The sequence below is a fragment of the Bubalus kerabau genome, chromosome 10 (genome assembly GCF_029407905.1).
Source record: "Bubalus kerabau isolate K-KA32 ecotype Philippines breed swamp buffalo chromosome 10, PCC_UOA_SB_1v2, whole genome shotgun sequence".
NCBI lineage: Eukaryota > Metazoa > Chordata > Mammalia > Artiodactyla > Bovidae > Bubalus > Bubalus kerabau.
In genome coordinates, this window is record NC_073633.1 from 90,066,983 (window position 1) to 90,080,179 (window position 13,197).

The following is a 13,197-nucleotide window of genomic DNA, read 5'->3' on the forward strand; positions in this document are numbered from 1 at the left end:
CGATGGACGTTGAGTCTGAGTGAACTCCGGGAGTTGGTGATGGACAGGGAGGCCTGGCGTGCTGCGATTCATGGGGTCGCGAAGAGTCGGACACGACTGAGCCACTGAACTTGTGTGTGTGTGCGTATTTGTCTATAACTCATTAAAAGTTTTAGAAAAAAAAAGTTGGGAGAGGCTAGAATTCTTGGAATTCTGCCTAAAGGCATTCAGCTCCGGTTTCACCACGAATCCATATCCAACACGCTTCACTCCCAACAAGCGAGGGATGTTTGAGGCAAAAAAGAGGCGTCGGCGGGGCGGCTTCCGCTCCACATTATAGACAGCAGAAAATCCCTGTGCGCCCCACCCTGGGCCAGAAGAAAGACCCGGTGCTTTAACCACCAACGAGCAGGGGTCCGAGACCTAAAGGGACGCCTCCAGAGGCGGCTCAGCTACAGATCTCTCTCGGCTCCAGGCGACGCCTGACACCCTCGGACGTCCGAGCGCCCTCCACCCGGCCTGAGACGAAAACTCCAGTAGCCGCCCGCGCTTTCACGCTCAGGGTCCAGACTGCAGCTGTGGGCCCGGGATGGTGGCGACAGTGACGCTGGAGCCCGCGGGCCGCTGCCGCTGGGACGAGCCCGTGCGCATCACTGTGCGCGGCCTGGCGCCGGGGCAGCCGGTCACGCTGCGCGCGTCCCTGCGCGACGAGAAGGGCGCGCTCTTCAGGGCCCACGCGCGCTACTGCGCCGACGCCGCCGGTCTGCTGGACCTGGAGCGCGCGCCCGCGCTGGGCGGCAGCTTCGCGGGGCTCGAGCCCATGGGGCTCTTTTGGGCTCTGGAGCCCGAGAAGCCTTTTTGGCGATTTCTGAAGCGGGATGTACAGACGCCCTTCGCCGTGGAGCTGGAGGTGCTCGACGGTCACGAGCCCGAGACCCAGCGGCTTCTGGGCCGGGCGGTGCACCAGCGCGACTTCCTTGCCCCCGGGGTGCGGCGCGAGCCGGTGCGCGCCGGCCGGGTGCGCGCCACGCTCTTCCTGCCGCCAGGTGAGCCCGGGGTGCTGGGGCTGGCGATCGTGTTCTCTAGGCCGTCTCGGTTTGTGATACCGCTTCCTGGGAAAGGTGGCTTGGGATCAGGGTCAGAGAAGAGGATGTTGACTAAATCAGTGGCCTCACAGCCGCAATGGAGGCTTTTGATTTGTTCTGCACTCTGTTACGCGGTTTGCTTGCATTATCTCATTTAACCTCTGTATCCCAAAGAGGTGGATACTGTTATTATGAAGATTAAAAAAAAAAAAGGACTGGATGGGGTCCGTAGGTTCACTTTGCTATGAATAACTTCAGCTCTGACACAGTATGATGCTGCTAAGTCACTTCAGTCGTGTCTGACTGTGTGCGACCCCAAGACGGCAGCCCACCAGGCTCCCCCGTCCCTGGGATTCTCAAGGCAAGAACACTGGAGTGGGTTGCCATTTCCTTCTCCAATGAGTGAAAGTGAAAAGTGAAAGTGAAGTCGCTCAGTCGTATCCGACTCTTAGCGACCCCATGGACTGCAGCCTACCAGGCTCCTCCGTCCATGGGATTTTCCAGGCAAGAGTACTGGAGTGGGGTGCCATTGCGACACAGTATGATGGCCTTACACGATATGATGACAGCGGAGGAATCTAGTGCCTCGTCACTCTTCTCGAGTGTCCTGCGTACACTGGGCCCCTTACCTACTTTTTCATGCTCCTCTCTACCACAGATCACTTTTCAGACTTCACGGCCTTCCTCACCTAAAGCCTCACAGGATCTCTCTTTTTTTCCCTCTAAGCAGACATCTGAACCAAAGGTATCGCCAAGGATTTTGATTTGCTTTTGAAAGCTTCGTTTTGATTCTCAATTCTGTGCCCAATCCTATAAAAGAAGACTGCAAATCAACTGTCTAAAATCCTCCTTCCATGATATAGTATTAGACTCCTTCACAACTAAAGATTCTCCAAATACCTTGGAAATAATTTGGAATTTGTATCCCTTGTTCAATAATGACTCAGAGAGCTCTTTTCTTTCCTCTGATTCACAGGCACCCACTAAATACTTTAGAAAGATTTCTAAAAGGAAATAAAATTCTTTAATAAATTATATAATACATTCTCTTTATAATATTGACTTCTTTAGGATCTGGACCTTTCCCAGGGATCATTGACATCTACGGTATTGGAGGAGGCCTGTTGGAATATCGGGCCAGCCTTCTGGCTGGCCATGGCTTTGCCATATTGGCTCTAGCTTATTATAGCTTTGAAGATCTCCCCAAGAAATTCGATACCATAGACCTGGACTACTTTGAAGAAGCCCTGTGCTACATGCTTCAACACACCCAGGTTCTCCTAATGTCCTTTATCATTCTCTCTAGAATCTGCAGAGAGGGTGTCACTTTGCACTCACCTATGCCAAGTGCACTGATGCTGCTCTACTCTTCTTTCACAGACATTTCTTTTGGAGACTTCCTTGGTTTTAGGTACCTTTAGGTACACTTTCTCTGTCAGATGGGTTAAAATTGCCGACTTCATTGTAAAATTCATGTGAGCTTTTATTTCAGGGAATTATGTAGTAATATTAAAATTTCTTCAAGTGGAGTTTCTAATTTTTTTAGCTTTGCATGCTTTTTAATCTTTATATTTCTGATAGCAGAATATGTTCTCAGACTTGATCGAAACTTGTCCACCCATTTCAGAAGCTAAGAACTACTTAATTGGACTCTGAAGTCTTACTTTGTTTCTATAAAGCTAAGCATTTTTCAGTATATATTTAGATGTGGTCTGATAATGATTCACTTCTTGGGACAGACTTTCCTTTCACAAGTTAGATACCCAAGAACATTGATGCTATAATTCCACCTGAGTGAGGCTCTGAACTCAACAGGCTCCATGGCTCAGCATTCTCTAGTGCATGACTCTCTGGAAGTTTGCAACCAGTTCCCAAATTTACCAGTGAGGTGAGTTTTTAAGATTTGTTTGCCACGTGTCCAGGAAGATAGTCTTTACAAGGAAAGAATCTCCTCTGTCAGCTGAGGTTGAATGTCTTGTGAGCAGTTCACAAGTCAAAGCTAGCAGCATCTCTAGTTGCATTTAGAAAAATGTTTTTCTCTGGAGTAGGTTTTTGACTTTTGTCTCTTCTTTTCTTGCAGATAAAAGGCCCAGGCATTGGCCTTCTGGGCATTTCTTTAGGGGCTGATATTTGTCTCTCCATGGCCTCATTTTTGAAGAATGTATCAGCCACAGTGTCCATCAATGGATCTGGATTCAATGGAAACAAAACTATGTACTACAAAGAGAACTGCATTCCACCACTGGGCCATGACCTGAGGCGAGTGAAGGTAGCTTTCTCTGGCCTCGTAGACATTGTGGATATAAGGAATGATATTGTAGGGGGATGTGAGAACCCCTGCATGATTCCAATAGAGAAGGCCCAGGGGCCCATCCTCTTCATTGTTGGTCAGGATGACCATAACTGGAGGAGTGAGTTTTGTGCCCAGATAGCCTCTGAACGGTTACAGGCCCATGGAAAGGAAAAACCCCAGATCATCTCTTATCCTGGGACCGGGCACTACATTGAGCCTCCTTATTTTCCCATGTGCCCAGCTTCTTTGCACAAATTATTGGACAAACCCGTGATGTGGGGTGGGGAGCCCAGGGCCCATTCTAAGGCCCAGGTAGATGCGTGGAAGCAAATTCTAACCTTCTTCACCAAACACCTTGGACCTTCCCCCAAATTGTAATGCACTGCTCTGCTACTGACAGGAGAGAGAGATTCAAGGTTGGATTTTAGTGTTTAATAATCTTATGTGAATCATTTGTACCCTGGGTAACATTAAATTCATGTCATTGTTATTAATGATATATTGTAGGAAACTTTTTGGAGTTTTATTTTGTAATGAATTTTTCTAATGTAACACATAGCTCTTGTAGAAGATTGGATTAAAAGTATACAATACAAAATAGTAAAAAGTATCCCCACTATTAAAATTTGTGTTTTCATGTAGGTGTTTTTACTTAACACTTGGAGGCACAGATGAAATTTAAAGCTGAACAAATACTAGGTTACTTTTTCCATCATTGGGAGAGAATGACCATTCAGCATTTGCTACTGGTTCAACTACTACTGACAGAAGAATTTTCATTGGCTAAAATATACACAGAGGTGTTGATAGAAGGATAGCCAGACTGACCTTTTTCTCATAGAGATTAGAGAAGAATCCCCTGGGAGGAGGAGTGATGGTAAGAAGGGGAGCATCTGGCTCTAGAACGGTTTAGTCAAAACTCTGATACAAAGGAGCGTGACTATGACCTATTTTCCTTCTTGCTTCCTGGTTCTAAGAACAAACTTTGGAAACTCATATTGTGACATTCCTAGAGGCATCATCTCTTTCCCTAGCAACAAAGCTACAAAGCATTACGTAGGTATATTTAAGAGATAATGGTTGAGAATTTTCTAAAACTGACAAAGACATCAACCACATAGTCTGGAAGGACTATGTCTTAGCTCAGGCTTCTCTAACAAAATACCATAGATAGAGTGGCTTAAACAACACACATTTCTCACAGTTGTGGAGTCTGAGAAGTCCAAGATCAAGGTTCTGGCAGATTCAGTTCCTGGTGGGGGCATTTTCTGGCCTAGAGACAGCTGCCTTCTCCCTGTCTCCTCACCTGGCAGGGAGAGGAGAAACCACCTCTGGTTTCTCTTCCTCGGTTCATAAGGACACTAATCCCTTCATGGGGGCCTCATTTGAACCTGACAAACTCCTAAAAGCCCTACCTGCAAATACCATTACACTGAGGTTTCAGATGTCAACATTTGAGTTTTGAGGGGACATAACACCCATAAACTTCAAGTCAGTTAATACAAAGAAAATCATATTTAACATATCAGAGAAAAGTTGGTTCTTAAAAAACATTTATTTATTTGGCTATGTTGGGTCTTAGTTGCAGCATGCAGGCTCTTTCTTGTACCATGTGGGCTTCTCTCTAGTTGTGGCATGTAGGCTCAGTAAGTTGCAGTACATGGGCTTAGAGGCCCCATGGCGTATGGGATCCTAGTTCCCTGACCAGGGATCAAACCTGCATTCCCTGCACTGGAAGGTATACTCTTAAGGACTGGATCACCAGGGAAGTCCCAGAAAAATTGTTCGTAACATTAATTCTTTGCTACTTCTGGCACCAAGAGGCGGGAGGTCTACGCCCTCTCCCCTCAATATGGATGGGTTTCTGACTGCTTCAGTTAGTACAGGAGGGCTGAACTGATGCTTTGTGACTTTGGTCATAAAGGCCATGATGATTCTGCCTTGTTTGCTGGGAACACTTGCTCTTGGAGGGCTGAGCCACCCGATGAAGCTTGACAAACTTGAGGCTGTGATGCTGTGAGGAAGCCCCAAATACACGGAGAAGCCAACTGTAAGCACTTCCTGTGATCGTCCCAAATGACTGTGAGTCATCTCAGCTCAGGTAATAGATACATGAGTGAACAAACCTCTAGATGATCCTAGCCCTAGCCATTGAATCTTCCCAGTGAAGGTCTTAGATATCCTGAAACAGAAGAGTTGTCCCAGTCAAGCGCTGTCCAAATTGTGGATCTATGAACAAAATATTGTTTTATGCGACTATATTTGGGGTGTATTTCAGTTATCTATTGCTGTGTAACAAACTACCCTAAAACATAGCAGCTTAAAACATAGACCATTCTATTTTTGTCACTCACCAGGCAGGGAAGTTGGTATTGGCTGTCAGCTAAGATCTCAGGCAGGGCTGTGGGTTCACAGGGTCTCAGTTCTCTCCATGTGGGCCTTTACAGTGGCTAATTTGGCTGGCTTCCAAGAGTGAGCATCCCAGCATATCAGGGCCGAATTGCATGGCCTTATCTTTGACCTAGTCTTGGAAGCTACATAGTGTATCACTCCTGCCATACACTATTGGTCAAGGTAGGCTTCCCTGGTGGCTCAAATGGTAAAGTATCTGCCTGCAATGGAGTAGACCTGGGTTCAATTTCTGGGTTGGGAAGATCCCCTGGAGAAGGGAATGGCTACCCACTCCAGTATTCTTGCCTGGAGAATTCCATGGACAGAGGAGCCTGGTGGGCTACTGTCCATGGGGTCATAAAGAGTCAGACACGACTGAGTGACTAACACTTTCACTGACCAAGACAATCACAAAGACCCACAAACTTTAAGGAGAACATAGTAGTCTACCTCTCAAAAGGAGAGTGCAAAGTCTCTAGAAAAGCATGTGGAATGGGAAACACTGTAATCACCTTTTAAAATCTGCCTTCTAAGCCACACTATTCACATTCCTCCCACATGTAAAATACACCCATCCCTCCTTTGAGGCCCCCCCTCCCCACTCCTGACAAGCCAGCCTGGACTTCCCTGGTGGCTCAGATGGTAAAGTGTCTGTCTACAATGTGAGAGACCTGGGTTCAATCCCTGGGTTGGGAAGATTCCCTGGAGAAGGAAATGGCAACCCACTCCGGTACTCTTGCCTTGAAAATCCCATGGACGGAGGAGCTTGGTGCAGGCTACTATCCATGCGGTTGCAAAGAGTCCGGCATTACTGAGCGACTTCACTTTCTTTCTTTCACTTTCTTTCTCCCCACCAGAGTTTCATTCTAGAATAGCACCACGCTCAGGCTCAAAGTCCAACACTGCATCAATTATATCAGGTTCAGGTACAGAGGAAGCTCCTCAGGTATAGTTCCTTGGGTATAGCTCCTTAAGCATCTTCTCAATCTTAAGACCTGTGAACTAAATAAGGAAGTTAACTGTACGTACACATACATCAGGATATAGTGGTGGTAGTATAATTCTTAGACATTCCTGTTCAAAAATGGGGAATGTGGGAGGCACATAACAGCCCCTGCTGCTGCTGCTTAGTCACTTCAGTCATGTCTGACTCTGTGCAACCCCATAGACGGCAGCCCTGAAATCCAGCTGAGAACATGTTGCCAATTCTTCCATTGCTGCTCAATTTATACTCTGAATTGTTCTCTGTAGCTCCTAAATGAGCGAAAAAACCCTCCTGGATCTGTTTTCTGGACAAAATGGATGAGACATCCGTCTCTTTTTATTTCGCTCTGTCTTTTGTTCAGTTGCTAAGTCATGTCTGACTTTTGGTGAAGCCATGGACTGCAGCACACCAGGTTTCCCTGTCCTTCACCATCTCCCAGAGTGTGCTCAAACTCATGTCCATTGAGTTGGTGATGCCATCCAACCATCTCACCCTCTGCTGCCCGCTTCTCCTCCTGCCCTCAATCTTTCCCTACTCAGGGTCTCTTCCAATGATTCGGCTCTTCTTATATTCTCTCTTTTAGTATACTTCATATACTGTCTCTTTAGTTCAGACTCTGCTTCCACCAGAACAATTCTCTTAAGAATTATGCAGGTTTTCTGAAAATTATTAGTGGGTTTCACTTTCTTAGATAATACACCACTGCAAATCTGTTTGAGATAATAACTTCTCTATCTGGGGGTCCTTGGAACGATGCTGCAGGCAAGCATCCTTAAGGTTCCCATAAATTCTAATATTTAATAGACAGGATATGCTAGGTACACCTTAAAATCTTTAGAGGACCTTTTGCCATTCTGAAATGTTTTATGAAGGACTACCTTGAATCTTTTCTTCACAAAGTCTCTCACACAGATCCACCCTGGGTTTGAGTTTGTTCTGAATTCCTGTCTTAATTATGGAGTAATTTACCATCTGGAGAAGTTGTAAGAAGAAACAGTATTATTGTTATATCTGGCAAGCCCTGGTTGCTTCCTATTTAGCAGTTCGTTCTTTAGCTCACCTCTTCCTCTTCCATTTTGTCATAGTTAGCAAGGAGAAGCATAGCTGATGATGTTCTTTAGTAGTGTGCCTGTGTTGCTTTTAGTTTTTGTGTGTCTATTGTAGGTTTTTTATTTCTGGTTACCACAGGTTTCATATATGATGACCTATATCTATATCTACTTGTTTTTAACTAGTAATCATTTAGTCCTTTAAGTTCAAACACATTCTAAAAGATCTGCATTTTTTATTCCCCTCACCTACATTTTGTATTTTTGATGTCAGATTTTACATTTTCATGTTTACCCTTAACTGTTTATTGTTGTTATAGTTGCTTTTTTGTCTTTGAATCTTACTAGCTTCTTTAAGTGGTTAATCTTCAACCCTTACTACACATTTTCCTTTCTTAGTGCAATTTTCCCTTTCCTAATGAATCTTCTTTTCCACTTAGAGAGGATCCTTTAACATTTAACCAGGGAAATGAAGCACCTATACTCTAAAAACTATAAAAACACTGATGAAGAAAACTGAAGACTACAAAAAAAAAGGAAAGATATCTTGAGTTCTTGGATTGAAAGAATTAATAGTTAAAATGGCCATAGAACCCAAATAAATCTAGAGATGTACTGCAATCCCTATTAAAATACCCATGACATTTTTCACAGAAGTAAAATAAATCCTAAAATTTATATGGAAATACAACAGGTCCTAAACTGCCAAAACAATCTTGAGAAAAAAAAAAAAAGAGAGAGAGAGAACAAAGTTGGAGGTATTATGTACCCTATCTTCAGACTATATTACCAAGTTATAGTCATCAAAGCAGCATGGTACTGGCACAAAAACAAGTACATAGGTCAATGGAACTGAATAGGGAGCCCAGAAATAAATCCATACACCTTTGGTCAGTTAACCTATGACAAAGAATATGCAATGGCAAAATCATAGTCTCTTCAACAAGCTGTGCTGGAAAAACTGGATAGCTACATGTAAAACAATGAAATTAGAATATTTTCTCATACCATATACAAAAATGAACCAAAGATAGATTAAAGACCTAAATGTAGGACTTAAAGCCATAAAACTCCTACAAGAATATATAGGCAGAACACTCTTTGACATGAATCATAGCAACATTTTTTTTTTAATCAGTCCCCTAAGGCAAAAAAAACATGAGCAAAAAAAATCAAATGGCACCTAAGTAAACTTAACAGATTTTGCACAAAGGAAACCATCAACAAAACAAAAAGACAACCTACTGAACTGGGTAAAATATTTGCAAATGATATGACCAATAAGGGGATTATATCCAAAATAACAACTCATACAACTAAATATCAAAAAGAACAGAACAATTAAAAAATGGGCAGAAGACCTGAATAGGTATTTTTCCAAAGATGGTGTATAGATGGCTAACAGCCATATGAAAAGATGCTCAACACTGCTCATCAATGCAAATCAAAACCACAGTGAGATATCACCTCACAGAGTAGGGTGCTAACAATGCAGGGGATGAAAAGTGGTCAGATGCAGGATACATTCCAAAGTACAGCAGCAGAGTTTGATGATGGGATGGAAAAAGAGAACACAAGAATGACTCCAAGCTGTCTTTTTTTTTTTTTTTTTTTTGGATTCCTTAAACTAATGGATGAATTGTTGTTTGTTTGTTATTGAGTTGCTAAATCCTGTCTGAGTCTTTTGCAACCCCATGGACTGTAGCCCTCCAGGCTCCTCTGTTTCCCAGGCAAGAAAACTGGAGTGGGATTACTCCCTTCTCCAGAAGATCTTTCTAACCCAGGGATCAAACCCATATCTCCTGCATTGCAGGCAGATCCTTTACCACTGAGCCATCTGGGAAGCCAATGGATGAACACTGATGCCATTTACTGAAACAGAACCCTGAGGAAAGAACAGTCTGGAGAAAAAAGCCAAGATTTCTATTTCTGTTATGTTTTCCTATTGGACATCCAACTTAAGATGCCAAATACGAAATTAGACCAACAAGTTTGAATCTCAGAGGAGACATGAGAGCTGGAAATATAAATGTGAGAATCGACAATCAGGAAACTGAAAGATGAGTGATAACAAAAAACTGGGACGTAAGAGAATAAATGTTGACTTTACATTAAAATCCACCATGAATTTTGACATAACAGACTACATTAAATACTGATATATTAAAATGTGTGGGCCTTTTTTTTTTCCATGTGAGGTATCTGAATTAATTTTCCCACTGTAAACAACTAATGATCCTCGATAAAATTACTTCTAAAAGCATTTGTCCTCCTGATAAGAAAGAAAAAGTCTCAGATCAGCAACTGAATAAGGATGGTAAGATAAGCAGAGCAATGCAACCAGCTTCTTTCCTGAGAGCATCTGCTGAATCTCCATAACCCAGAGACAACTGAGCCCAATTATCTGACACTAGCTGTGACTGTTTTGAAATAAAGAGGAAGAAGAATGCAAGACTTTGATTACTTTGAGCCTTAACACCTACCCTAGACCAGGAGCCCAGGGAGTCTATATAACCTCTCGCAGTTTCCCTGGGTTGGGAGGGTCTGGGGTCACAGTTCTTAAAGTGTTAGACTGTTGTGTTTTCCACCTTTGCCTTGCAAAGGAATAAAGTCATCTCTTCCCTCCAGGGCTTCCCTAATAGCTTAGTTGGTAAAGAATCTGCCTGCAATGCAGGAGACCCCGGTTCGATTCCTGGGTCAGGAACATCTGTTGAAGAAAGAATAGGCTACCCACTCCAGCCAGAATTCTTGGGCTTTCCTTGTGGCTCAGCTGGTAAAGAGTCTGTCCACAATGCAGGAGACCTGGGTTCAATCCGTGGGTTGGAAAGATCCCCTGGAGAAGGGAAAGGCTACCCACTCCAGTTCAGAGGAGCCACTGGAGAAGGGAAAGGTTACAGACTCCAGTATTCGGCCTGGAGAATTACTTGGCCTGTATATAGTCCATGGGGTCCCAAAGAGTTAGACACAACTGAGCAACTTTCACCTTCACTTCTCTTTCCTCCAAATCTCTGTCTCTATATGTGTTTGGTATGGGTACACAAGGCGCCGAGATTTTTGGCACCAAATCGAAGAACAAAACTCTCACTGAGGATCTACTATAGTATCAGTGCAGCGTCAAGCCTGTGTTTGCCTATTTCAGTTCAGTTTAGTCGCTCAGTTGTGTCCGCCTCTTTGTGACCCCATGAACTGCAGCACGCCAGGCCTCCCGTCCATCACCAACTGCCGGAGTTCACTCAAACTCATGTCCATTGAGTCGGTGATGCCATCCAGCCATCTCATCCTATTTGAATAAATAGGTTAAACAGTCGTCCCCTATTTAACCATCACAATAAATCCTTTACAGATAAGGAAACTGGATTCAGAGGCTTAATTATGTACTTTGCTAAGGATCACTATTAAGGAGTCAGTCAGACTGGAATCCAGGAAGGTCGCACTCCATAAACACCTACCTGCTCTGGAAGCCGCTATGGGTTCTTGGTAACAGGACTGAGGGACAAGGGTAGGATTAGGACTATGTTTCCAACAGATCCCCTAAGTTACAATCACCTGGGACGCTTTTTAATACTTAAATGCTTCTTGGAACTGCCAGTATCTTTCCCAGTCCCTTAACTCTTGGCAGTCTTTCTTCCTCTATTTTGGCACTCACCACCCTGGACTGCTTCAAGAAAAGTAGAGATACCAAAGGAACATTTTATGCAAAGATGGGCTCAATAAAGGACAGAAATAGTAGGGACCTAACAGAAGCAGAAGATATTAAGAGGTGGCAAGAATACACAAAAGAACTACACAAAAAAGATCTTCACGACCCAGATAATCACGATGGTGTGATCACTCACCTAGAACCAGACATCCTGGAATGTGAAGTCAAGTGGGCCTTAGGAAGCATCACTACGAACAAAGCTAGTGGAGGTGATGGAATTCCAGTTGAGCTATTTCAAATGCTGAAAGATGATGCTGTGAAAGTGCTGCACTCAATATGTCAGCAAATCTGGAAAACTCAGCAGTGGCCACAGGACTGGAAAAGGTCAGTTTTCATTCCAATCCCAAAGAAAGGCAATGCCAAAAAATGCTAAACTACTGCACAACTGCACTCATCTCACACACTAGTAAAGTAATGCTCAAAATTCTCCAAGCCAGACTTCAGCAATATGTCAACCGTGAACTTCCAGATGTTCAAGCTGGATTTAGAAAAGGCAGAGGAACCAGAGATCAAATTGCCAACATCTGCTGGATCAACATAAAAGCAAGAGAGTTCCAGAAAAACATCTATTTCTGCTTTATTGACTATGCCAAAAACCTTTGACTGTGTGGATCACAATAAACTGTGGAAAATTCTGAAAGAGATGGGAATACCAGACCACCTGACCTGCCTCTTGAGAAATCTGTATGCAGGTCAGGAAGCAACAGTTGGAACTGGACATGGAACAACAGACTGGTTCCAAATAGGAAAAGGAGTACGTCAAGGCTGTATATTGTCACCCTGCTTATTTAACTTCTATGCAGAGTACATCATGAGAAATGCTGGGCTGAAAGAAGTACAAGCTGGAATCAAGATTGCTAGGAGAAATATCAGTAACCTCAGATATGCAGATGATACCACCCTTATGGCAGAAAGTGAACTAAAGAGCCTCTTGATGAAAGTGAAAGAGGAGAGTGAAAAATTGGCTTAAAGTTCAACATTCAGAAAACTAAGATCATGGCATCTGGTCCCATCACTTCATGGCAAATGGATAGGGAAACAGTGGAAACAGTGGCTGACTTTATTTTTCTGGGCTCCAAAATCACTGCAGATTGTGATTGCAGCCATGAAATTAAAAGACGCTTACTCCTTGGAAGGAAAGTTATGACCGACCTAGATAGCATATTCAAAAGCAGAGACATTACTTTGCCAACAAAGGTCCATCTAGTCAAGGCTATGGTTTTTTCAGTGGTCATGGATGGATGTGAGAGTTGGACTGTCAAGAAAGCTGAGCACTGAAGAATTGATGCTTTTGAACTGTGGTGTTGGAGAAGACTCTTGAGAGTCCCTTGGACTGCAAGGAGGTCCAACCAGTCCATCCTAAAGGAGATCAGTCCTGGGTGTTCATTGGAAGGACTGATGTTGAAGCTGAAACTCCAATACTTTGTCCACCTGATGCAAAGAACTGACTCATTGGAAAAGACCCTGATGCTGGGAAAGATTGAGGGCAGGAAGAGAAGGGGACTACAGAGGATGAGATGGTTGGATGGTATCATCGACTCAATGGACATGGGTTTGGGTGTATGCCGGGAGTTGGTGATGGACAGGGAGGCCTGGCGTGGGGCGGTTCATGGGGTCACAAAGAGTCGGACACGACTGAGCAACTGAACTGAACTGAACCCTGGACTGCAGGATTAATAATTAACGATAACTTTTGCTTTAGCAGACACTTTCTT

General features: G+C 43.8%; 1 protein-coding gene across 1 annotated transcript; it reads left to right on the forward strand.

The window, feature by feature from the left end:
• Positions 1-271: 271 nt before the first annotated feature.
• ACOT4 (acyl-CoA thioesterase 4) lies at positions 272-3,854 on the forward strand. Its single transcript, XM_055536438.1, has 3 exons — positions 272-1,025; positions 2,136-2,338; positions 3,145-3,854. Exons 1-3 carry the CDS (start codon positions 569-571, stop codon positions 3,733-3,735), a joined length of 1,251 nt encoding a protein of 416 aa, XP_055392413.1. The 5' UTR covers positions 272-568; the 3' UTR covers positions 3,736-3,854.
• The last annotated feature ends 9,343 nt before the right edge of the window (positions 3,855-13,197 follow it).